Source organism: Nicotiana tomentosiformis, chromosome 1, assembly GCF_000390325.3.
Source record: "Nicotiana tomentosiformis chromosome 1, ASM39032v3, whole genome shotgun sequence".
In the NCBI taxonomy this organism is placed as follows: domain Eukaryota; kingdom Viridiplantae; phylum Streptophyta; class Magnoliopsida; order Solanales; family Solanaceae; genus Nicotiana; species Nicotiana tomentosiformis.
The window spans coordinates 131279115-131305541 of NC_090812.1; the positions used below are offsets into that span (position 1 = coordinate 131279115).

At 37.3% G+C, this 26427-nt stretch overlaps 1 protein-coding gene across 2 annotated transcripts; it reads left to right on the plus strand.

Moving 5' to 3' along the window:
- The first annotated feature begins 2199 nt into the window (after nucleotides 1-2199).
- On the plus strand, nucleotides 2200-7345 carry LOC104111436 (5-methyltetrahydropteroyltriglutamate--homocysteine methyltransferase). 2 transcript variants are annotated; one of them, XM_009621137.4, is made up of 12 exons: nucleotides 2200-2332; nucleotides 3488-3842; nucleotides 3934-4021; nucleotides 4358-4485; nucleotides 4566-4957; nucleotides 5048-5211; nucleotides 5395-5475; nucleotides 5568-5734; nucleotides 5814-5919; nucleotides 6048-6298; nucleotides 6415-6616; nucleotides 6703-7345. In XM_009621137.4, exons 2-12 carry the CDS (start codon nucleotides 3493-3495, stop codon nucleotides 7069-7071), a joined length of 2298 nt encoding a protein of 765 aa, XP_009619432.1. In that variant the 5' UTR covers nucleotides 2200-2332; nucleotides 3488-3492; the 3' UTR covers nucleotides 7072-7345. The 2 variants fall into 2 exon arrangements, with proteins under 2 accessions (XP_009619432.1, XP_009619433.1); XM_009621138.4 differs by lacking the exon at nucleotides 2200-2332 and adding an exon at nucleotides 2362-2501.
- The last annotated feature ends 19082 nt before the right edge of the window (nucleotides 7346-26427 follow it).

A 26427-nucleotide genomic window follows, 5' to 3' on the forward strand; every position in this document is an offset into this window, starting at 1 on the left:
AATAACTTGTTTCCTAGCGCTTCATTTGTTTAGTATTGTTAGGGTTTGCACTGATTTTCTTTTCGTATTTGAGTATTACTTGTTACTTGAAGAAAGGGTAAAATATTTATCATAGTTAATTTTATTTTTTATTAAAAAAAATCTTTTTCATATTTGACAGATCCCTTTCTTGGGGGAAAAGATTGTGACCTCTATAAATTGAGGATCCCTCCTTCATACACAATATAATAATATAGTCCTCAAAAGAGTTTCATTTAGGGAGAGAATTTATTCTCTCAATAAGTTTTTCTTTTCTTCTATGTTAGTATATTGATGTAGGTCACTTGACCAAATCATATTAAATTAGTATGTCTCTTTTTAATAATTTTTTTTATGTTATCTGATTTATCATCGCAAAGATTTGTTTGATAATTTTCGCATGATGCCTTGTTATTTTTTATCCCATCAAGTAGTATCAGAGCTAATGATTAACGGGATTGAAGACATGTTCAAAATGGATTCAAATTAAGTTACAACCAATTTGATGATAATAAGATTTTTATCCAAAAAAAAAATCGGAGTATTGCACCTGGAGATAAACTTTCAATCATATTTTCAGTAATCCTGCTACTGTATCTTTAAGATAAAAATTATTTTTAACCTATGGTTACTTTAATGCATAGGCTCCAACTTTTAACCCATGCTACTTTTAAAGCATGTACTCAACTTTTAACCCTGCTCACTTTTTAGCGTCGGAGTCTAATATTTTTAACTCATACCCATTTCTAACACATAAGGCTCCAATTTAGAACAAATATCTACTTTTAACCATGGCAAACAACTGTGATGAAAATTATGTGAAGACGGTGAATCAGGTTTTGTCAAGAAAATCCAAGTCAAATCGACTTGAAGGAAGGGTAAATTATTTACTATAATTGATTTTATTTTTCATAAAAGAAAATATAAATCTCTTCCATATTTGACTGATACCTTTCTTGAAGGAAAAAATTGTGACTTATATAAATTGAGAATTTCTCTTCATACACAAATTTATAATGTAGTCCTTAAAAGAGTTTTATTTAAGGGGATAATTTATACTCTCAATAAGTTTTCTCTCTCTTTTATATTAGTATATTGATGTAGGTCACTTGACCAAATCATATTAAATTAATATGTCTCTTTTTAATAGATTTTTCTATGTTGTCTAATTTATAGTCGATTTATGTTGTTAGTTTTCGCATGACGCCTTGTTATTTTCGGTCCCAACAAGTATAATATAATTTTTGCACCTTTTTTGGTACCTTTTTTGTTTCAATTAAAAATATTATTTTAGTAGTTGCTTTTGCTTATAATTTAACAACAACCTATCCAATGTAATCTCACAAGTAGGATTGTTTAAACCTTAATATTTTATTTTTTAAACACAAGGGGTAATTGTATTTTTTAATTAATACACTAATTAAAGGTAGAGTGTAACAACGAACTAGATAATGACAAAATTTACGATTATATCATGTGAAACAATCTGAATCGAGCCATCAAATAGCTTATCAATTGGAACTAATAGCTTGTTTGATCATGTTTTTTCTAGTCAAAAGTACTTTTTTGTCAAAAGTATTTTTTCTGAAGTTAAGTTGTTTGACCAAGCATTTAGAAGGAACAAAACTACTTTTGAGTATAAGCAGAAAAAATAGCTTTGTTTCAAAACACTTTTTTGAAAAATATTTTTGAAAAAAATATACTTAAAAATATTTTTTAAAAGCTTGTTCAAACTCTAATTGGTGCTCAAAAGTATTTTTCAAAATAATTAGTCAAATACAAATTGCTTCTCACCAAAAATACTTTTTTGAAAAACACATTTTAAAAGAAGCTGATTTTAAAAGTTTGGCCAAACACGATATAATTACTTATATTTTACAACCAATCAAATAATACTTCATTTAATTACCTAGACCAAACCTGATAGTTATAAATTATCCAATGAAGAACTAGACAATGCAAGGGGAACCATCTTTTTTATTTTTATAAATTAAAAAAAAATGTTTCTCAAATGAAGGGGAGTCTCAACTGAATTTGTACAACTGTTGGGAGTGGTAGGTAAAAGTCACCACTTTCAACAGAATCACTTCTCCGCCCACCTCTTGTTGCCCACGCGCTAGCTCATAGCGCGTTAGCCAAGTTTAATATTTTACATTTTCAAGATCCATCCAACTCCAACCACCCCCCTCTTTCTATATATATACTGCAGCGATTCCTCGCTTCAAACTCGTGTCTCGTTCCCCTTCTTCTTAATCTTAAGGATCAAGAACCAATAGTGGTGTAAATCATATACCGGTTCTTTCTCTTCCTAAAGGTACGCTCTGTCATTCGTCCCTTTCTGTGTCTCTTCTCTACCACCCATTTCTTGTTCTAAATTCTTCAACTTCTGTTTTTTAGTCGTGTTTTCTCCTTTTGAGTGTTCTTCCTCAAGATTGTTTGATTTAGCAACACCAATTTGGTCTTTGTTTGCTTTAGATCTATTGGTATGTACTTAACCATTTCATAATTCTATTTTGGCACAGTCAGGGTCCATTTCAGGTTCAGCTTTTTAGTTCTTTTTCTTTTGATTTAGATCTATTGTTATTGGAAGTTCAGTTTTTTTTAGTACCCCAAATTGGTTTCTTGATTTGATGTGAATCTGTTGGTATAAACCAATCTGATCTAATGCTTTAAATTCTGCTAGTATGTGGTATTTGTATTTCTATGCATGAGAGTTGAGTTTCAGATCTGTGTGATATGGGGTGTAGATCTGGATACAGGTATTTGTCAATTCATTGGATCTGTCTTTGTGAAATTTTGTTTGAGTATGGCAGCATTGTTTATATTGGATGAAACTTAGATCTGGAGGTTCTTGAAGTTGATAGATCTGATTGTATAATTGGGTTATTCAATAAGTGGAGTACTATATGATTGAACACGACATGCTTTCTGTACTGGGCTTCCCTTTTACTGTCTTGTGTTTCTATCCCCGTTTAATGGTAGTAGCAGTATAATATATAGCAACTGTAAAAGAGGGGTCACGGGATAAGCTTCAATCTGGGTTGATTATCTTATTTATAACTTAGCATTGTGTACTTGTTTGGTGTTTGTACATTGTCTAAAATTTCATTCTCTGTTTAGTAGCAGTAGTAGTACAATACTATATGACAATTGTTACTTTTTCACTTGTCAAGAAAATTTATTACTGTGAGGGGACAAGCTCAGCTTTCTAGTAATGTACTTTCTGTGGACATTCATTACATATTTAATTAGAGCAACACGTGCAAGTGCTCCCAACCCCCATTCCAAAAACTTTTAAATAATAATACTACTACTTAGCTGCATATCATTTTAATTCCCTTTGAGTATGTCAATGTGATGTTTCTACCAGTTTTAACAAAATGTTATATTTCTACCAGATTTAACGAATGTGATCTGTTTAAATATCCTGATTGAGTTCTTGTCTGATTGGCTGTATTTGGTGAATCAGCAAAAATGGCATCTCACATTGTTGGATATCCCCGTATGGGCCCAAAGAGAGAGCTGAAATTTGCTCTCGAGTCTTTCTGGGATGGGAAGAGCAGCGCTGAGGACTTGAAGAAGGTGGCTGCAGACCTCAGGTCTTCCATCTGGAAACAGATGGCTGATGCTGGCATCAAGTACATCCCCAGCAACACATTCTCTTACTATGATCAGGTGCTTGACACAACTGCAATGCTCGGTGCTGTCCCAGCTAGGTACAATTGGGCCGGTGGTGAGATAGCATTTGACACTTATTTCTCCATGGCTAGAGGAAACGCCTCTGTCCCTGCTATGGAGATGACCAAGTGGTTTGACACCAACTAGTAAGTAACATATCAATCTTTCCCTTTTCATATGTAAGAATTATCTTGATTTCCACGTACTTATAGATGATTTGTTTGCTGTTTGATCCAGCCACTTCATTGTCCCTGAGTTGGGACCTGATGTTAACTTTTCTTATGCTTCTCACAAGGCAGTAGATGAGTACAAAGAGGCCAAGGGGGTAAGTGACTTCATTTTCTTATTTTCAATTTATGAGACATATTTGTTATATGTCCTATTAGAGGAGAAGTCTCTTAAATTTGAGGTAGCATGTCTGCTACGGGGGATTTACCTTCCGTGCCAATTATTTATAATGGTGAGAAACTTGTGATACATATTGGATGGTGAGAAGGTGGCAGTACATTTTCTTGTTTCCATTTTTCTTAGGAACAGGGGTCACCACTGATGTTAATCTTTATGATCCTTATACCAAATATCATATGAAACTTTTCTTTATTTACTTCACGAAAATAAGAGATTAAATTGGTGAGTAAGTATCTTGACATTTTTATTGCAGCTTGGTGTAGACACTGTTCCAGTCCTTATTGGCCCAGTCTCATACTTGTTGCTATCCAAACCTGCTAAGGGTGTTGAGAAATCCTTCCCTCTTTTGTCACTTCTTGACAAAATCCTCCCAATCTACAAGTACGAAAGTTTTTTCTCTTTCCTTTGTCACACCCTATTTCCAGTCCATTCCATCTTTTAACATAAAATTATTGATGCAGGGAAGTTATTGCGGAATTGAAGGCTGCTGGTGCTTCTTGGATTCAGTTTGATGAACCTACACTTGTGTTGGATCTCCAAGCTCACCAATTGGAAGCCTTCACTAAGGCCTATGCTGAGTTGGAATCATCTCTGTCTGGTCTTAATGTTCTCACTGAAACCTACTTTGCCGACGTCCCTGCTGAAGCATTCAAAACCCTCACTGCTTTGAAGGGAGTTACTGCCTTTGGTTTTGACTTGGTTCGTGGAACTCAGACCCTTGATTTGATCAAAGGTGGCTTCCCTTCAGGCAAGTACTTGTTTGCTGGAGTGGTTGACGGAAGGAACATCTGGGCAAATGATCTTGCCGCATCTCTTAACCTCCTGCAATCTCTTGAGGGTATTGTTGGAAAAGGTTTGTAACTCATGCCTGTTGCACTCGATAGTAGATTTTGCATGTGGTTTGGTTCAGATGATAACTCTTTCTGTATTCTTCTTTTTGCAGACAAACTTGTTGTCTCCACATCTTGCTCACTTCTCCATACTGCTGTTGATCTTGTCAATGAGACTAAGCTAGATGATGAAATCAAGTCATGGTTGGCATTTGCTGCCCAAAAAGTTGTTGAAGTTAACGCTTTGGCCAAGGCATTAGCTGGTCACAAGGATGAGGTAATACTTTATCTTAACTAAGTCATCTTTAAAAAAGTGGCTGCCAAAAATATATCTTTGTCCATTCTTATATAAAACATATTGAGAAAAGCGACTTCCAATAACTAAAGTTATTTTATTAACTCTTGTTATATGTGAACTGATATCTCTTTCATGGTTAAATTTCTTGGATTTTACTTTCAGGCGTTCTTCTCTGCAAATGCTGCCGCTCAGGCTTCCAGGAAATCCTCTCCAAGAGTGACAAATGAAGCTGTCCAAAAGGCTGTAAGTGAAGAACTAAGAGATTGTTAACTCCTGATGACCTTGTTTTGAGGATCACGTAGTACTTACCAATTTATGCTCTTTTGATTACTCAGGCTGCTGCTCTTAAGGGTTCTGACCACCGCCGTGCTACAAATGTCAGTGCTAGACTTGATGCCCAACAAAAGAAACTTAACCTCCCAGTTCTCCCAACCACCACCATTGGGTCCTTCCCTCAGACGGTGGAGCTTAGGAGAGTTCGCCGTGAATACAAGGCCAAGAAGTGAGTATTATCACCTGTTATTTACTTGTTTGTTCTCAGATTCCTTGAACCTGGCTTCTCATAATGTCTTATGTTGTAGGATCTCTGAGGAAGAGTATGTTAAGGCCATCAAGGAAGAAATCAAGAAGGTTGTTGATCTCCAGGAAGAGCTCGACATCGATGTCTTGGTTCACGGAGAGCCCGAGGTAAGGCAAATTACCTTGATTTACCGGCAAAGCTAAGCTGTACTTTACTCCTTATTACTTTCATGCATATTTTTCTGCCTTAATATTTTTTATGGATTTTAATAACTTTGGATGTTCAATGCTTACAGAGGAATGATATGGTTGAATACTTCGGAGAGCAGCTTTCTGGTTTTGCCTTCACTGCTAATGGATGGGTTCAATCTTATGGATCTCGATGTGTGAAGCCACCAATTATCTATGGTGATGTGAGCCGCCCCAACCCAATGACTGTATTCTGGTCAACAACAGCTCAGAGCATGACCAAGCGCCCAATGAAGGGAATGCTTACCGGGCCAGTTACCATTCTCAACTGGTCTTTTGTCAGAAATGACCAGCCAAGGTAACCTTTTACCTCCTTATAAGTCGGGAACAGGGGAGAAGATCCATTTAAAATCTCTTATAATAATTTCTTATAGTGTTACAAGTCAATGTTGATGTGTATATCTCCGTTTCCAGATTTGAAACTTGCTACCAGATTGCTTTGGCCATTAAGGATGAAGTGGAAGATTTGGAGAAGGCAGGCATCACTGTTATCCAAATTGATGAAGCTGCTTTGAGAGAGGGGTTGCCTCTAAGGAAGGCTGAGCACACTTTTTACTTGAACTGGGCTGTCCACTCCTTCAGAATCACCAACGTCGGCATTCAAGACACCACCCAGGTCCTCAATCTGACATTGTTACTTCAACTTTGAACTTGTTTATTATCTCTGCTTCTTGTTCACGAGTCGTTTTTTGTGTCTGGCAGATCCACACCCACATGTGCTACTCCAACTTCAATGACATTATCCACTCCATCATTGACATGGATGCTGATGTGATCACAATTGAGAACTCACGGTCCGATGAGAAGCTCCTCTCAGTTTTCAGGGAGGGAGTGAAGTATGGTGCTGGAATTGGCCCCGGTGTCTATGACATCCACTCCCCTAGAATACCATCAACGGAAGAGATTGCTGACAGAGTTAACAAGATGCTTGCTGTTCTTGACACCAACATCTTGTGGGTCAACCCAGATTGTGGTCTCAAGACTCGCAAGTACGCTGAGGTAAAGCCAGCCCTCGAGAACATGGTTTCTGCTGCCAAGGCCATCCGCACCCAACTTGCCAGCACCAAGTGAGTCAGATTGAAGGCGTGGGGACATTTCAAATTCCCTTTTTCATGGTGTTCTTACACTTCAAACAGAAAATTTTATGTTGATTTTTAATGATTGTGTTGGCAACAAAATATTGTTGTGTAGGTTAGTCCTGCCCGCTGGGCATTTTCTTCTCGTCTTTGAGCCATTTCGTTTTCCGACGAAATTATATCCACTGTATTATGATGTTTCTGGGCCGATATTGTTACTATGCGTTACTTCATACATTTTGACAGTGACATTTTCATTCACAAATTCATTCATGTGTCTTAGGTAAATTCATTCATATTGCAATCTCTCACCCACAATCCCCTTCATATCGAGATGGATTGCAATCTTACTTTATTGTATTTGGAGTTGCTCTTTGATTCTCTACCACGTATCAATCAAGAGTATGTTAAGGCCATTCTCTTCTACGTATCTCTATTTGGAGTTGCTCCTTGATTCTCTACTACATATCCCTAATTTAAGGGAATTATGCCACCCGTACATGTATCAACCCCTAAAAATTAGTTTGCACTAGTTCCCTAACCGCCCTAACTATGTATCAACACCTAAAAATTAGTTTGCACTAGTTCCCTAACCGCCCTAACTATACTATGTCCTGCAAATCCTTAATTACTTAATACCCCCTCAGTTTTATTTTAGGTGAACAGAAGTAATTGCCCACTTTTTATGAAAGAAAGAAAGACTTTTGAAACTTGTAATTTTATATACAACAACAATAAACTTTAGGTGAACAAAAGTAATTGCCCACTTTATGAAAGAAAGAAAGACTTTTGAAACTTATAATTTTATATATAACAACAATAAACTTTAGGTGAATATAAGATATTGCCCACTTTTTATGAGCAAAAAAAGACTTTTGGAGCTTGTGAATTTTTATATAACAATAATAAACTCAGACCTTATCCCTATTTTATGGAGGTAAAGAAATTATTTCTGATAGAACCCATGTTCAAGGTAAAAGTGAAAATGTATTTGAGTTTCGTTCTCCTATTTGATGCTTTTCGTATGTGTGTTTGTGGTTTTGTGATTTACAGGGGTGATTGGTTTGGCTTCGAAAAAGTTTGAGAGTGAATTGAGGCACTTAGTCTCATTTTGGAAGCTTAAGTTATAAGAGTTGACCAAAGTTTGACTTTGTGTAAACGACCTCAAATTTGTGTTTTGATGGTTCCAATAGGTTGTATGGTGATTTTGAACTTAGGTGTATATTCGGAATTAGATTTGGAGGTTCCTATGATATTTTGGCTCTATTTACCGAAAGTTGGCAATTTGTAAGAGTTCATAGGTTTGATCGGGGGTTGACTTTGATAATATTGGAGTCGGATTGTTGTTCCGGAACTTGGTATAGGTTCGTTATCACATTTGAAACTTATGTGCAAATTTGATTGAAATCCGGATTGGTTAGACTTGAATCGGACGCGTGGTTGCAAGTTAGAAGTTCTTGATATTAAGAGAGTGATTTTGATTGGCGATTCTTGGTTTTAATGTTATTCGTGGTGTTGCGAGCCCTTGGACAAGTTTGAACAAGATATTGGGACTTGTTAACATGATTGGACGGGGTCCTAAGGGACTCAAGTGTGATTCGGGGGTGGTTTCGAACCATTTACCCTTATTTTTGGATTACTGATTTTCTGGTGCAGGGTGCTTTTTCGCGATCGCGGAGGGTGTCTCGCAATTGAAAAGTGGGAGAGATTGACTCTTCGCGTTCGCGTGAGTAGGGCCGCATTGGTGGAGGGTTGAGGTTTCGTGCTTCGCATTAGCGGAGATAGTCCCACATTCGCGTAGGCTTAGCAGGGCAGTGCACCACGTTCACGATTGGGTCTTCGCGTTCGCGAAGTGGGGGCAGCAACTGGGCAGATTGTGGCTTTTGCGATCACGAAGATAGTCCCATGATCACGATGTATATACCTAGGCAGAATATTTAAGTTAAGATTTTGGGGTTTTTACCTACTTTATCATATTTTGAGCCCTAGACTTCGAGAGTGGGAGATTTTGAAGAGTAAATTCACATTATTGTAGGTAAGCAATTTACACTTGAATTTGACTTTTTATCATGTTTTTTCATGGATTTAACACCTAAAATCTTGAATTTTAAAAAGAAATTGAGGGTGGGGGTGGGGTGGCAAAACTTTTGAAAAGTAAATAATTGAGATTTGAACCCCGATTTGGAGTCGGTTTTGGATGAAACTTGTATATTTAGACTCGTATTGGAATGGATGTTTATGACTTATGAGTTTTGTCGGGTTCCGGAAACGGGTCCAAGTTGACTTTGTGTATTTGATTAAAAATTCAAACATTATTATTTGGGATCAATTTCTATGGCTTTATTTGACGTTATCGATGATTTTTAGCTACTGGGCGGAAATATGTTTCTTGGCTAACCTTGTTAAGAGGGAAACCCTTAGGATTTGACTTGAGTGTTATGTGTTTAAGGTATTGGGGGTGGTGTATATACGTGATGACAAGCGTATATGCACTTACCATGTTACATCATGATCGGGGTAGAATTGGAACATTTTATGCCTTACTTTGATTATGTGCTCATTTTATTCATGATTTGTTTAGCTTATATGACTACGTTTGTGTCACGACCCAAAATCTCACATGTCGTGATGATGTCTATCTCAATACTAGACAAGCCGACAATCTCAATAAACCACCATATCTTTTAAATTTAAAAACATAATAATTAAATTCAGCGAAAGAAACCTCACAAATACAAATATAACACTCCCAAAACTTGGTGTCACTGAGTACATGAGCATCTAATATGAATACAATGTCTGACTGATAAACAAAACCAATGTCTGAAAGTATAGAACAGTATAATAACTGAAGGAAAGAGAGACAAGGTCAGCAGACGCCAAGCAGCTACCCTGATAGTCTCCAACTGGTAACACACTGAGGTCTAACGGGCGCCGTGTTCAGAAGCACCTGGATTTGCACACAAGGTGCAGAGTGTAGTATGAGTACAACCAACTCAATAAGTAACAAGACTAACCTCTGGGCTGAAAGTAGTGACGAGCTCCGCAGGTACAGTCCAATATAAATAATGGTACAAAAATGTAAGCATGCTTTCAAGTTTAACAGTTAAACTTCCGTACTAGTGAAATAGATCAATACTGCATGATATGGAGAATATAGCATCTCAGTAAAAAGGACCTCATGTAAATACAGGTCATAAATTATTCGGTCACTCGGTACAGTTTATGGCCAATCCAGCCCAGGGGTGTTCCAACTCGTATATAAATACACATCAACTGACAGTCAGTCACCCAGTGTCGTACAAGGCCAATCCATCCCTAGGATAATTTTATCCCCAAATATAACTGATACAGACAAGATCCATGTCCAGGTAAACTCATTACAATACAAATAAGTAAGGCAAGTCCATGCCCTAGGAAATCCATCCCGAATATATATATATAATCACCTACGCTCACTGGGGTGTGTCAGACTCCGGAAGGGCTCCTTCAGCCCAAGCGTGATATAAAGCCAATATGGCCTACTGCAGGCGGGCAGTCCCTATCCGTATAATAATAAAGCCTATAAGGCCTGCTGCAGGCGGGCAGCTCCGATCCATAAAATGGTAAAGCCTATAAGGCATGCTGCATGCGGGTTCCATGTAGTAATCATATATGTAAAGCCAATATGGCCTGTTGCGTCGCGCAGCTCGATCCCATAAATATCCTCAGAATGGACAAATATTATTGAGTGTGAAATGTATATTTTTTGAATAATTAATTTAACAGCAACACGACCTCATGAGTCCCAAAATATTGGCACGTAGCCTAAACATGATCTTTAATAGGAGCCTCAGCTCAATTTCTCTAACACGTGGAGAATGTTCAGATAATAACATGATTCATTAATTTTACAACTGCACAGAATTTATTCAAGACACAATTTATATGGTGCACGTCCACATGATCGTCACCTATCGTGTGTGTCACCTTCAAACAATTTATATCATACCAAATTCGGGGATTTATACCCTCAGAACCAAGTTTAGAAGTGTTACTTACCTCAAACCGTGTAATTATTTACTCCGGTATGCCTTTGCCTCGTGAATTGGCCTCCAAACGCCTCGAATCTAGCCACAATTAATTCGATTCAGTCAATAAAATTTATTGGAATAAATTCCATAAGAAAATACTAATTTTCCAACAAAATCCGAAATTTAGCTCAAAAGTCACCCGTGGGGACCACGTCTCGGAATCGGACAAAAGTTACAAAATCCGAAAGCTCATTCAACCACGAGTCTAACCACACCAATTTTATAAAAATCTGACATCAACTCGACCTCCAAATTATCAAATTTTATTTCCAAATCCCTAAGTTCAAATTCCCGATTTACACCTCAAAAACATGTAATCTAGTCGGATTATTCGATGATAATTCAATATTATGGAGTAGAAATGATCACAAGTGACTTACCTCAAGTTTTCCTTGAATTCTCTCTGAAAATCGCACCAAAAATTGTACTTGAAGCTCCAAAAAGGGCAAAACTTGGAACCCCTTCGAAATGTATACTGTCCAGGGGTTCCACACCTGCGACTCACTTAGCCGCTTCTGCGGCCTTGCAGGTGCGAGAATTCAACCGCTTCTGCGGTTTCGCCAAGCCTCCACTAGAGCCGCTTCTGCGAGCTAGGAGTCGCTTCTGCGGGCTTGCATTTGCGAGCCTCGCTCCGCTTCTGCGGAAAGCTCGCTTCTGCGATAGCTGGTGCGCACATGCGGCTTCGCACTTGTGATCAAATCTCCGCAGGTGCGAAAATACCAAAAGCGAAAATTCCAGCAGTGGTTTTAAGTCCGAATTTGACCCGTTAACTATCTGAAACTCACTCGAGGCCCCCGGGACCTCAACCAAACATACCAACAGGTCCTAAAACATCATACGAACTTAGTCGAACCCTCAAATCACCTCAAACAACGCTAAAACCACGAATCATACCCCAATTCAAAAGTCAATCCCCCGGTCAAAATTCCCAAAAATTTAACTTTCGACATTTCAAGCCTAATTCCACTACGGACCTCCAAATAATTTTTAGGACACGCTCCTAAGTCCAAAATCACCATACGGAGCTATTGGAATCATCAAAACTCCATTCCGGGGTCGTTTACACATAAGTCGACATCCGGTCACTATTTTAACTTAAGCTTTAAACTTTGGAATTAAGTGTTCCAATTCATTCCAAAACCTCACCGGACCCGAACTAATCAAACCGGTAAGTCATAAAACAAATGTAATGTATAAATTGAGCAGTAAATGGGGAAACGGGATTGTAATACTCAAACGACGTGTCGGGTCGTTACATTCTCCCCCACTTAAACATACGTTCGTCCTTGAACGTACCAAGAGTTATTTCCAAGCCATCACATCAGTATTCCATCTTACCACGCATATACCCGGGGTGATCCTACGTCATCATATTTTGTGTAAATTGTATAGGCCTGACAACACAATATAATTGAAAATCATTACTTCTATCTTAGCCAATAAACCTTGGAATTCAATTTCCAACATTTAGAATATCTTTTCAAGACCTGAATCTCATATCAACACGATGTATAAGTCTGAACAAGCTGTATCATGCCATAACCCTAGCCCCAGATATAATCACTTAACATACTACATAACTTGCATACTCGCAGCACCATTTTCGATCACATTAACTACTCCAAAGTAACCCGGTAATAGTATTAAACCCCATATCAAACAAAATCTCATTCTAAAACCTTCGTACACTGCTAATAATGAAAGAAACACATGAAATCTCATAACACCTTATCAGATCGACAAGTCATGGAGCTCTCCCGCCCCAACCAGAACCATAATCACTTTCTAAGCTGACCTTCAATATTATCCTCCCTATATACCGTAATCAAACCTGATAGTATCCATTCTAGGTCCAATGACCTTATATTATTAAACACAACAATCCAATTGACATGCCACACCAATACAACTCAATCCACAACTGCGCAACCTTGTACCCAAAATGGAAGATGCCTCAAAGTAGAGAACCGTATTGTAAGTTCAACAAGCACCACCACAACTGTAATGCTATAAGGTCATTATATATAGTAGAACCAAGACACACAAATTTAATAACAGTAACTAGCTCTTCTAGAGCTCACATTAACATCACTCGCACGAATAACTCACGTGCTATAGTATCAATATCTGAACCCGCACGGATAACTCATGTGCCAATAATATCAATAATTTAAATATCAATAGTCTATCCACCGGGAGAGTACTGTAATACCAATGCACATCCGTAAATCAAAACACAATGCCTCTTTCAACCGCACACCCTTATCAGGGATTACCGAGCAACTATAACATTCATCTAAATATATAACACTAACCATTCCGTCCAGAATTCGTGATCTTCCTTTCAAGAATGAACTGCCACCTCGTACATATAAATCTAAATCCTGCACACCACACCACACCTATCATGTGAAAAGCACGAGAATCTCATTATAAACCTTGAGTCACCAGCAAATTACATACCCTATTAGTTGGAAAGTTTTCTCTTGCTTCTTTCCCGGAGGAAATCACAATGCACAACATGTTCCCCACACCGGTAGAAAATATCCAGTCCCAACCATGGTAGAAACCAATAAGAACACTTTGAAATCCATTTTCACCAAATCAAGCTATCATAACTAATTTCCTATATCTCGTCCAAGCCATGCTGGTCACCAAAACCCAAAATATTGCCACCAAAACATCTATAAAGCCTCCACATCATTATTACCCAAAAGAACTGAGCATGCCATTACAATACTGGTCTAGCCTACAACCTAGTGGTCCTATTTTCTCCGAGGTCCTCCTAAATTACCTTCAAGTTGATATTTCTCCTTATCAGAACACTATTATCCTTTCCCAAAGCTCACTATAAGACATCCCAACATAAAACCACATCGTCCTAAGGTCCATAAGTCATTGTATTCTTTTTAAGCACCACAAAAGTACCACAACCATAACACTCACTCTGAAAATACCTTATGTGAATTTAAAATTGTTCTTTTCCCCTTCTTATACTGGAATGTGGAATCCATAGTCGTACAAAATTACTGCAAGTCCCGTATCATCCAGTGTAATAACTGATTCTGGCGATATACAAATTACAAAAAAAATTCAATTGACACATATACATTTTGAATCCATTATAACCCTTTCGAAAGTCACCCATTATGCTCAAATCTAAGTTGCACCGCTCGAACGGTACAAAAGACACAAGCCCCCATTAGCACAACATCCCCCAAAGAAGTAACCCTACCTTAACACCACCAATCAAATTCATACTTTGTGTGCACTACATCCTTCAAAATAACAATTTAATCATCTCATAAAGTGTAATATAACTCGCATTCAAGAAATTTTCTTATTCAAGTTATCCCCGATCTCAACCTCTGCAAGCCATAACTAATCCACAAGTGTACCTCGGAACGAAACCAATACCGCACATAATCGCGCAATCAAATCGTAGATAGCAGACTCCCCCACTTGGTCCAAAGCCATATAACAAAAACATCATATATCTCACCATACCCAGATAATATCTAAATTGATCATACTAAGCAATAAAAGATCAACTCTAGTCTCGTCCCCCAATAATTTCCACACATGACTGATACACTCGGTACACAATTATAGTATCGCCCACTGCGTAGATACATGAACACGTGAAACTAAGGACTCACGGGACATATCCAGAAAATGAACAAAATATGATGAAACATACGAATATGTGGAACTAGGGAAAAATAATATAGATGCCTCCCTGGGGCATACTGAGACAATACCTGTGATCTCTACATTTGAAGCAATAACATCTGGTCTGGCAGGAAAAGCATAGAATCGGCCCTTACCGCCACCGGATCGGCCTCCCCTTCTTGGGCGACCCCTAGCTGACTGAGTCCCACCCCGAGCTGGCTGAGCGGGTGGTGGAGCAACTGGTGCAGAAGTAGTAGCCTGACTCCTCTACTGAACTAGACCTCGCGTATGACAGGGACAATATTTCCTCACATGGCCCAGCTCTTCACACTCATAGCACTCCATCTCGAAGAATGGTGGCTAGTTCTAAGGCGGACCTCGGGAACCAAAATAACTTCTAGAAGGACGTGGTACATATGATCCATGAACTGATAGTGCACAGAGTGTACTCGAGGCTGGAAGGGCACTGAGAGCTGAGTGACTCTGATGAGAACTGTATGAACCATGACTGGATGATGCACCACGATGAACTTGACGACCCCTGTTGTGGTAGAACTGTCCTCCAGAAGGTACCCCACAAAAACTGCCCAAACCTCGAGGCCTCTTAACCTCCCTATCACCATGCTCCTGGCTATGGACCACCTCTATTTGTCGAGCAATGTCAACTACCTCGTCAAAAGTGGCACCAGATACCCTCTCCCCAGTCATAAGCAACCGCAGCTGATACGTGAGGCCATTAATGGACCTCCTAATCCTCTCCCTATCAGTGGGAACCAACTATACTGCATGACGAGCCAACTCAGAAAATCTCATCTCATACTGCATCACGGACATGCCATTCTGACGTAATTGCTCAAACTGTCTGCGCAGCTCCTCTCTATGAGACTGTGGCACAAACTTCTCCAAAAAGATAACGGAGAACTCTTGCCATGTAAGTGGTACTGCACCAACCGGCCTACGTCTCTCATAAGCCTCCCACCATCTGAAGGCAGCCCTAGAAAACTGAAAAGTAGTGAACGAGACTCCACTGGTCTCTAGAATACCTGATGTCCGAAGCATCCGCTGGCACTTATCCAGAAAACCCTGAGCATCCTCTAACTCAACACCGCTAAATTATGGAGGTCGAAGCCTCCCAAACCTCTCAAGTCTTCTCTGCTCATCATTTGCCATAACAGGGACTACCGGGGCCTGAGCGGCTGCAATTGGTTGGGCTGGTAGTGCCCCCGGTATCTGAAGTTTCTGTACTACCTGGTCTGGAGTACGGGCAACAGGGGTATGAATACCTCCCCCGGCCTAAGAAGTGGCAGGTGCGGCCTGAGCCAAAACCACCTGAGCAAGACCAGTACAAACTGCCAATATATGGGCCAGAGCCTCCTGAAGGCCTGGAATCAAAATAGGTATAACTGGTGCCTGAGCTGGCCCCGCCGGCTCAACTGCATCCGGAATCTGTTCCTGAACTGGAGCAACTGGTGATACTATAGGTGCTGCTCCAACTGCTGCACGAGCTATACCTCGACCTCTACCTCGGACCCGGCCTATACCACGGCCCCGGCCTCTCGCGGCCCTAACTGGTAGCACTAGTGGCTGACCATTCGATCCGGTAGTACGTGTCATCAAGTTCATCAAGACTTTTAGTTTCCAAAATCATCAAGTTCGCATGACTGAATATAATAAAGTGAAATTTCCTAAGGGTTCGACAGCCTCTCGAAGATAAGACAGACGTCTCCGTACCGATCCGCAAGACTCTACTAAACCTGCTCATGACTCGTGAGACCTATGTCAATTTAGAGCTCTGATACCAACTTGTCACGGCCCAAATTCTCACATGTCGTGATGGCGCCTATCTCAATAATAGGCAAGCCGACAATCTCAATAAATCACCATATCCTTTAAATTTGAAAATATAATAATTAAATTCAGCGGAAGAAACCTCATAAATACAAATATAACACTCCCAAAACCCGGTGTCACTGAGTACATGAGCATCTAATATGAATACAATGTCTGACTGATAAACAAAACCAATGTCTGAAAGTATAGAACAGTACAATAACTGAAGAAAAGAGAGACGAGGTCAGCGGACACCAAGCAACTACCCTAATAGTCTTCAACTGGTAACATACTGAGGTCTAACGGGCGTCGTGTCCGGAAGCACCTAGATCTGCACACAAGGTGCAGAGTGTAGTATGAGTACAACCAACTAAATAAGTAACAAGACTAACCTCTAGGCTGAAAGTAGTGACGAGCTCTGCAGGTACAGTCCAGTATAAATAATGGTACAAAAATATAGGCATGCTTTCAAGTTCAACAGTTAAACTCAGTACAAGTGAAATAGATCAATACTGCATGATATCAAGAATATGACATCTCAGTAAAAAGGACCTCATGTAAATACATGTCACAAAATATCCGGTCACTCGGTACAGTTTATGGCCAACCCATCGCAGGGGTGTTCCAACCCGTATATAAATACACATCGACTGACAGTCAGTCACCCAGTATCGTACAAGGCCAATCCAGCCCTGGGATAATTTTATCCCCAAATATAACTGATACGGACAAGATCCATGTCCAGGTAAACTCATTACAATACAAATAAGTAAGGCAAGTCCATGCCCTGGGAAATTCATCCCGAATATATATAATCACCTACGCTCACTGGGAGTGTGTACAGACTCCGGAGGGGCTCCTTCAGCCCAAGCGTGATATAAAGACAATATGGCCTATTGCAAGCAGGCAGTCCCGATCCGTATAATAATAAAGCCTATAAGGCCTGCTGCAGGCAGGCAACCCCGATCCATAAAATAGTAAAGCATCTAAGGCATACTGCAGGCGGGCAGCCCCGATCCATATAATGATCATGTATAAAGTCATTATGGCCTGCTGCAGGCAGGCATACTCGTTTCATGTAGTAATCATATATGTAAAGCGAATATGGCATGCCGCGTCGCGCAGCTCGATCCCATAAATATTCTCACAATGGACAAATATTATTGAGTGTAAAATATATATTTTTGAACAATTAATTCAACAACAACACGGCCCCATGGTTCCCAAAATATTGGCACGTAGCCTAAACATGATCTTTAATAGGAGCCTCAGCTCAATTTCTCTAACACGTGGAGAATGTTCAGATAATAACATGATTCATTAATTTTACAACTGCACAGAATTTATTCAAGACACAATTTATATGGTGCACGTCCACATGCTCGTCACCTATCGTGTGTGTCACCTTCAAACAATTTATATCATACCAAATTCGGGGATTCATACCCTTAGAACCAAGTTTGGAAGTATTACTTACCTCAAACCGTGTAATTTTTTACTCCGGTATGCCTTTGTCTCGTGAATTGGCCTCCAAACGCCTCAAATCTAGCCACAATTAATTCAACTCACTCAATAAAATTTATTGGAATTAATTCCATAAGAAAATACTAATTTTCCAACAAAATTTAAAATTTAGCTCAAAAATCACGTCTCGGAACCCGATAAAAGTTACAAAATCCGAAAGCACATTCAACCATGAGTCTAACCATACCAGTTTTACCAAAATCTGACATCAACTCAACCTCCAAATCATCAAATCTTATTTCCAAATCTCTAAGTTCAAATTCCCGATTTACACCTCAAAAATATGTAATCTAGTCGGATTATTCGATGATAATTCAATATTCTGGAGTAGAAATGATCACAAGTAACTTACCTCAAGTTTTCCTTGAATTCTCTCTGAAAATTGCCCCAAAAACCGTGCTTGAAGATCCAAAAATAGCAAAACTCGGAACCCATTCGAAATGTATACTGTCCAAGGGTTCCGCACCTGCGACTCACTTAGCCGCTTCTGCGGTCTCGCATGTGCGAAAATTCAACCGCTTTTGCGGTTTCGCTAAGCCTCCACTGGAGCCGCTTCTGCGGAAAGCTCGCTTCTGCGATGGCTGGTGCGCACATGCGGCTTCGCACCTGCGATCAAACCTCCGCAGGTGCGAAAATACCATAAGCAAAAATTTCAGTAGTGGTTTTAAGTCCGTATTTAATCCGTTAACTATCTGAATCTCACCCGAGGCCCCCTAGACCTCAACCAAATATACCAACAAGTCCTAAAAATCATACAAACTTAGCCGAACCCTCAAATCACTTCAAACAACGCTAAAACTACGAATCAAACCCCAATTCAAGCCTAATGAACTTTGAAATTTTAAGTTTTCATAAACGACGCCGGAACCTATCAAATCAAGTCCGATTAACCTCAAATTTTGTACACAAGCTATAAATGACATAACGGGCCTATTAAAGTTTTTAGAATCGGATTTCGACCTCGATATCAAAAGTCAACCCCCCCGGTCAAACTTCCCAAAAATTTAACTTTCGGCATTTCAAGCCTAATTCCACTACAGACCTCCAAATAATTTTTCGGACACTCTCCTAAATCCAAAATTACCATACGGAATTATTAGAATCATCAAAACTCTATTCCGGGGTCGTTTACACATAAGTCGACATCCAGTCACTATTTTAACTTAAGCTTTAAACCTTGGAACTAAGTGTTCCAATTCATTCCAAAGCTTCACCGGACCCGAACCAATCAACTCGGTAAGTCATAAAATAACTGTAAAGTATAAATTGAACAGTAAATGGGAAAACAAGGTTGTAATATTCAAAATAACCGGCCGGGTCATTATAGTTTGCTCATTTATTCATGTTAAAGGTCATGCCTAGGTTTATGATTATTTGCAATGGCATGAGAACTTATTCTTGATATGTTGAATTGTTTAAATTATCCATAGTCATCTAGAAATTTCATGAGCACATATTCTTATATTTTTTATTAATTCCTTGTGCATCTTTTATTTATAATCCTTGAACATGTGCATATATTTTGTATATGGATACTTGATTTAGACTGAGGATTTTGGCACGGAAGGTAAGGCGTGCGGATGAAATATAATTATAGTACACATGACATGATGATCGAATATTTGATTATGAGTGAGCTATTGAGCTCCTTTTTTCACCTGGATTTGGATCCGTCCCTCCGGTCAGTTGAGATTACCTATGTTACTTTGGGCCTTGTGAATATGATTGGCACATGAATTTGAATCGGGTCGATAAATGAATTTTCTATCGGGTTTTGGTGATACATGAATTATGTATCGGGATACGTGGATCTTGTACCAGTCTGAGCATGCATAAATATTTTCGACTCCCTCAGATGCATTCATTTAGATGCTAATTGTTACTTGACACTCTTATATGCTAGTTGGGAGCCCCGACTCCGTTATTTGAGTATGTTATCTTTAACACTATATTTGGGCAGCGTTATGCCTATTTCATGTACTGAAAAAGCATGCTTAATATCTTTCGACTGTTAATATCTTTGATTGTAAGTGTTCGAATGTATCTAGCCTCACCATCACTTTTTCAATGTTAGACTTGATACTTACCGGGTACCCGATTGTGGTGTACTCATACTACATTTTAACACATCTTTTGTGCAGATCCTCAGGTTGGTGCTAGTAGAGCCTCCCATTGAGCTTAGGCGGTATCACAGAGACTCATGTTGAGCTGCACTCCATGGATTTAATTCGCAGTGCCCGAGTCCCTATTCCTTTACTATTTACTGTCTATTTGTATTTCAAACAGCTTTGATATGTATACATACTTATTCTATTTATGTAGTTGCTCATGTACTTGTGCCACCTAGTCTTGGGGGTTGTACTGTATCGGCCGTGTTTAGGTTGCATTATGACTATATCAGATATTATTATTGTTTTAGACTATTTTTTGTCTTTATTTATAATATGATACTATTATTAAGGAATCTGATTATATTTTTGTGAATTGTGAGTTGGCTTACTTAGCAAGTACGGTTAGGCGCCATCATGGCCTTAAGGTGGGATTTTGGGTCGTGACAGAAAAAGAAACAGATACAATAACTAGTAACAACATCAAGATAAGGTGATAAGGTGATAGAATAATCAAAGCGAAGAACTGACATATAGTAAAAGAAATATGCGGATAAGAAGGTACGAAAATACGAGAATTAATACTAATGCTATCGGCATGCAAATGAGACAATCTCGCATATTTACTAACCTTCTATCCTAATTTCCAACCCTCACATCCTCCGTGGCTATAAAATTATGTCATAATGGTAAAAAAAAAAAAAAAAAAAGAAGAAGAAGAAGAAGAAGAAGGAAGTTAAACTCTAAATTAACCATTAATATATAAATGTCATTCCTTTTTAAAATAGACTAAAAGGAATAGTGTCATATAACATAGAGCAAAGGGAGTACTACATTTAAATTCCAACTCTTCTCTTCTCCGATTAACTAGCGCGCGAGTTTGGAAATTTTTCTCAAAACTAGCTCTATTTCAGTACACCAAGAACTTTAGAGTGCAGAAATTCTTTTTTTCTTTTGATTAAGTAGAGTTTCTTTTGACAATAATGTTGGGCTGAAGGACAAGTTATTTTGCTAAAAAAAAATAAAAAAAAATTACTTTTACAAAGATTAAATAAGTTTTGTTGACACTGAAATTGGTAAAATTAACAAAAATCATAATGACCGAAGTAACTAATTCTAAGGAATTTAACGTTTGTTTCACAAATTAGAAGGAAATCTTAACTTCAACTTGAAATTGAAATAGGCTATTTGAAATAACTTATTTCAAGTAAAATAATAGAGAGATTAAATTATAGCTTTGCATCATCTTACAATGGAAGTTATGGATGGAGACGCGAAGAAACAAAATAGATTGAGATACGGAGAAAACGGATAAAAGGGTAAAATGAAAACGTTGGCTAAGGGCTTGAGAAGTTGTTAATCCCTCGTCTACACACTTTCCCTTAAGACCACTTAGAGAATTTCTTAATAGTACATATTAGGCTATAAATTTTTATATATTTACTTAACTAGTGAATATGCCGTGCTTCGCCTCGGTTGTATAAAAGATAATTAAGCAAATCAAGTTATTTGTTAGACCGGATTAGATTTGTTTTTCCAAAATGGAGTTTTATAATTTATACTTAGAAGAATACTAATTTTATTAAAATTCTTAATTTACGTGAACTAATTCTTCTTTGGATAGGTTAGAGCTTCTGAAAACTGAAAATAGTATTTACAGTTTTATCATCTAGTGAAGTAGGAGTCACAAACTTCAAGATTGTTATTTTTTTCTTTTTCTTTTCCAGATAATTTTATTGTATGGCAAATATAGTAATATGTTAGCAGATGAAAATAAAAAAATTAGTTGTTGACAACTTATCCACATCCCAAATTCACCTGCCATCGAATGATTGGGTTGTTGTCGGGCCACGACACTATGAGTTTATTGAACGTGTATTTGAGGCGCAAACAATTACTCCCTCCGTTCAAGTTTATGTGAACTTATTTTTTTTTTTATCCGTTCCAAAAAGAATGATTCCTTTCTAAATTTGAAAACAATTTAGCTTAAACTTTCAATTCTACCCTTACTGAGAAGCTTTTATAACCACACAAATACTCTGGATCCCTTTTTGACTTGTTTAGCACCACAAATTTCAAAAGTCTTCTGTTTTTCTTAAATTTCGTGCCAAGTCAAACAAGTTCACATAAAGTGGAACGGAAGGAGTAATTATCTTTTGATAACTCTAATTAAATAGCATTGGTCTTAAAAGTATCATTAGGTCCTAGAATTGTATGCAATTAATTACGGTATTACAATAGTTGAGTGCAGTAAGTTTATTTGTGAAATAAAAAGAAAAGAAGAGAATTGGTACTTTTCTTTTCATTATTTTCTTCACGCAAATAACTGTATCACAATATGATTGTAGTAACTTGTTCAGAGTAATACTAATGCAGCAACAAATATATAAAACCAATAGAATACATAATAGTGAACTACAAATGTATAATAACGGCGGAGTACATGTCATGACAGAAAAAAAAAAGAAAAAAAGTAATTATATTTGAATGAACCATGGATATCATATTAGTTAAAATCCGGCAACAGTGACCCTGTGATGGCCATCCTGGGAAATTCTTGGTAATCTCTTTCCTTTGACAGCCTCTTCAATATTTTCACACTAAGTAAATAGAAGGCACTGCAGTGAAATTGTTGGTTAAAGAGAATTCAATTCGTGTTCAACTATTAAAGCTTACAAAACATATACTGTATAAAAAAGAAACATGATCAGAAACATCAAACTACCGTCTCATCTAAGAAAATTATGTGTAAACTAATTAGTTCACCTTGTTTCCTCACATTGACGGAGTTTCACATTTGATAAAGTACTCGAATCACTGCAGTTCAATCATCTATATTAACATTCAATTCGGAAAGAAAAATATACTCTATTACAATAGAACAATAAAAGATCAAGTTAGAGGCGGTTTAATACATATGTAATGCACAAAATTATATTAAAAATATGATGAAGCATAGAGATTAATATGAATTATTATGCAGATTAATCAGATAATGTGGGAAAAAAATTTCAAACAAAGGTACAGAAGCAAGTAAATGGAAATAGCAATGAGTTTGCATGTAATGAGATGGGATATTTGCGATGAATACAAGCAACAAACCAAAAGGACACACCAGCCCAAGTGAAACAATTTAGTAGGTGCAATATTTACTGATACATATTTCCTGGCCCACAGAGGATAGCTTCTGCCTTACCTGGTCTAATACAGAACCACAAATATCATACAATTTGGTTCAATACAATTGAATAAACTGTACATTCAAATTTATAAGTGATAATTGAAAAATAATCATAATTTCAAAAGTAATCGAAATTTAGCCACTTTTCATGTAAAGATAAATCTGAAAGAAAACACTGTTCAAAATTCGGAAAATATTCTCGCATAATATACTGGAGTTTTAATTTTTTATATATGAACTTCCAGGATAATATACTGGAGTTCCAGTATAATATGCTGGAAGTTCATACACAGATGCTCCAATCTCCAGTATATTAAGCTGGAATTTTCCGTGTGCTGGAGTTCCAGTATAATATGTTGGAAGTTCATACACAGGTGCACCAATCTCCAGTATATTATGATGGAACTTTAGGTGTTGCAGCAAAATAGTGGCTATTTTTCAACGACTTTGAACACGCTGGCTATTTTTTAATTATCGGTCCGAAACTGGCTACCCCGTGCTATTTTCACTCGAAAAAAAGCATGCAAAATGGATCTGACGATGCACTTAAGTGGAGAAATAGGAAAAGAGAACAAAGGGCCCAAAAATTTGCACAAATTTAACAACTGTCTGGATAATAAAATTATTACACAAATAAAGGAGATAAGGCATGGACAAAGGGGAAAAGTTGGTGCTGAAATACTACTCCTGAGAAATATCCTAATACACCAAAAAAATGAGTAAGAGAGTAGTATATATCTCATTACCACCCTCAAGTATTGCAAAGCCAATATATTTAAGAAATGTAAAGAGAAAATTTGAAAAGACCATGATACAACTTCAATGTTGTGCATGTGAGAATTTGAAGAAACATTACAATTGAGTTCATGATTGCCAGTTACAAAACATCTATTCCGAGAGCGTTTAATTTCTGAGAGCTTTCAACTATTTTTAATTTTTTTCCACATAGTTTTTCTCATGGTTAAGCAAATATCAGAAACCGATTGAAAACAATAAACAACAAAACCAAATTAGAAAGATTTTGTGTGAAAAAAATAATAGAAGAAGTTGTTAAGTTACAACAGAGTTGATTCTGGTGGCACTGTAAATTCTTACTGTTGAAGAAGCCTTTCATTACATAAAGGCGCAATTTTACTTATGTCTTCGGGGCCTTCTCATGTAAGAGACACAAATGGTTTTAACATTTGCAATATAAATACTGATTAACATTTTGTTCATAGTTTTTTAATTACAAAGCGATCACTTTTGAGGTTTTACCATTTATTTTCCATGAACATCATATTATCTTTGATATAACACTCCACCATGGAGGAAGACTGGAAAAGCATAGTAAAATAGACACACGTACTTGCTCCGGTATTGTACATACTCGAAACCAAAATACAATCACAAGAGCATCAACAATCAAGATGTTGATGTAACGGATGTGAAGCATCAACAATTTAGGATGCTGATATAATAGATGCCGATTGATAGTTACTTTTTTCCAACAAACTTCTAATATAAGACCATAAAATATTTTTGTAAAAAAGAAAACTCAAATATAAGAGCATCAAATTTAAAAGACTAACCTTGATCAGATTCGACGTACATGCGGCAATATATAGTAACAAAAAAACTTGTAATATAAGGCCATAAAATGTTTTACAGAAAAATACAAATATAAGAGCATAAAATTCAAAATACTAATAGAGATTGGTGGGTAAATTGTAAACCAACTAATAGAGATAATGTAGAGAGAGAAAATAGTTAGAAAAAGGGTGATAATAACTTAGAAAAGAATTACAATGGTGGAACCCATAAATATGGGATGATAAGAAAGAAGTGAAGTAACGTTTTTGGGAGAAAGACGAGGAAGAGAGCAAAGGCAATAAAGGAAATTTAGGACGCGACTTTTCAAGTTTTGTTGTAGAGCACATAAATTGAAAAAATTGAAGGAAAAATAAGAAAATGTAGGAAAAAAAGATAAATTCAAATCCTGACTTGTAAGACTTGCCACGTGACTGGGCTATGCCCCTCTTTTATATAAATATATAGATTCTTTACGTTTATATATTTATTGGAAAATTAATACTTGTTCTATCTCACTTTATGTAACACATTTTTCTTTTTAATCTGGGCTAAAAAATGACATCTTTATACACTAAAAATAATTAAATTATAAATATTTTATTTTACCCTTAATGATATAATTTTATAGCCATATGATCCTCATAAACTATCTGTAGCGTATTTTAGACCATAAATACATTTTTATTTTTTAAGTGTCAAAAAATATAAGGACTAAGAAATAAATCCTAAATATTACTAGTTCATCTAAAGGTTAAAGTGTTTACCCGTAAAACAGTACAGTTAAATTTATACGTGGTTTATAGACAAGTGAATTAATTTAATCCTAAAATAATAGATGAATTAGACAAAAATGTAATACTTAGCCTTGAGATTGAGATAAAATAACAGAAATAATAATTCCTTGAGCAGGGCTTCCGGGGACAATAGCAATGATATCAGTGAACAAGAAGATGAAATTATATTGAGCTTTGAATAGAGTGTAGCGTATATTTACCAGAAAATTCGTGTCCTTTACAATGATATTAGAGCTTACTATTTATAGTTTCACCTAGGGAACAAGGTCCTAGGATCAAGCCCCTCTTTAATGTCAATTATGAGAGCTATTGAAGAATGTATCATATTTTACTCTATACAGATAGTCTAGCTGCTTTCCGATGGCATAACTTTAATTTGTGTCACCCGAAAGTTGGTAGAAACACCTTTTTTGGCGAAAAATTCGATGGCCCCCTCTGAAAAGTTTCTGACAGTTGATTAGACATACGTATCTTCGCATTTAATGCCCCGAACACGCGTCATCCCATGATTTAGCATTACTTTTGCAGGTTATCAAGAAAATTATGGCCACGATTTTAGCCGCCTATACCTTTACTTATACGCATCAACATCCTTCA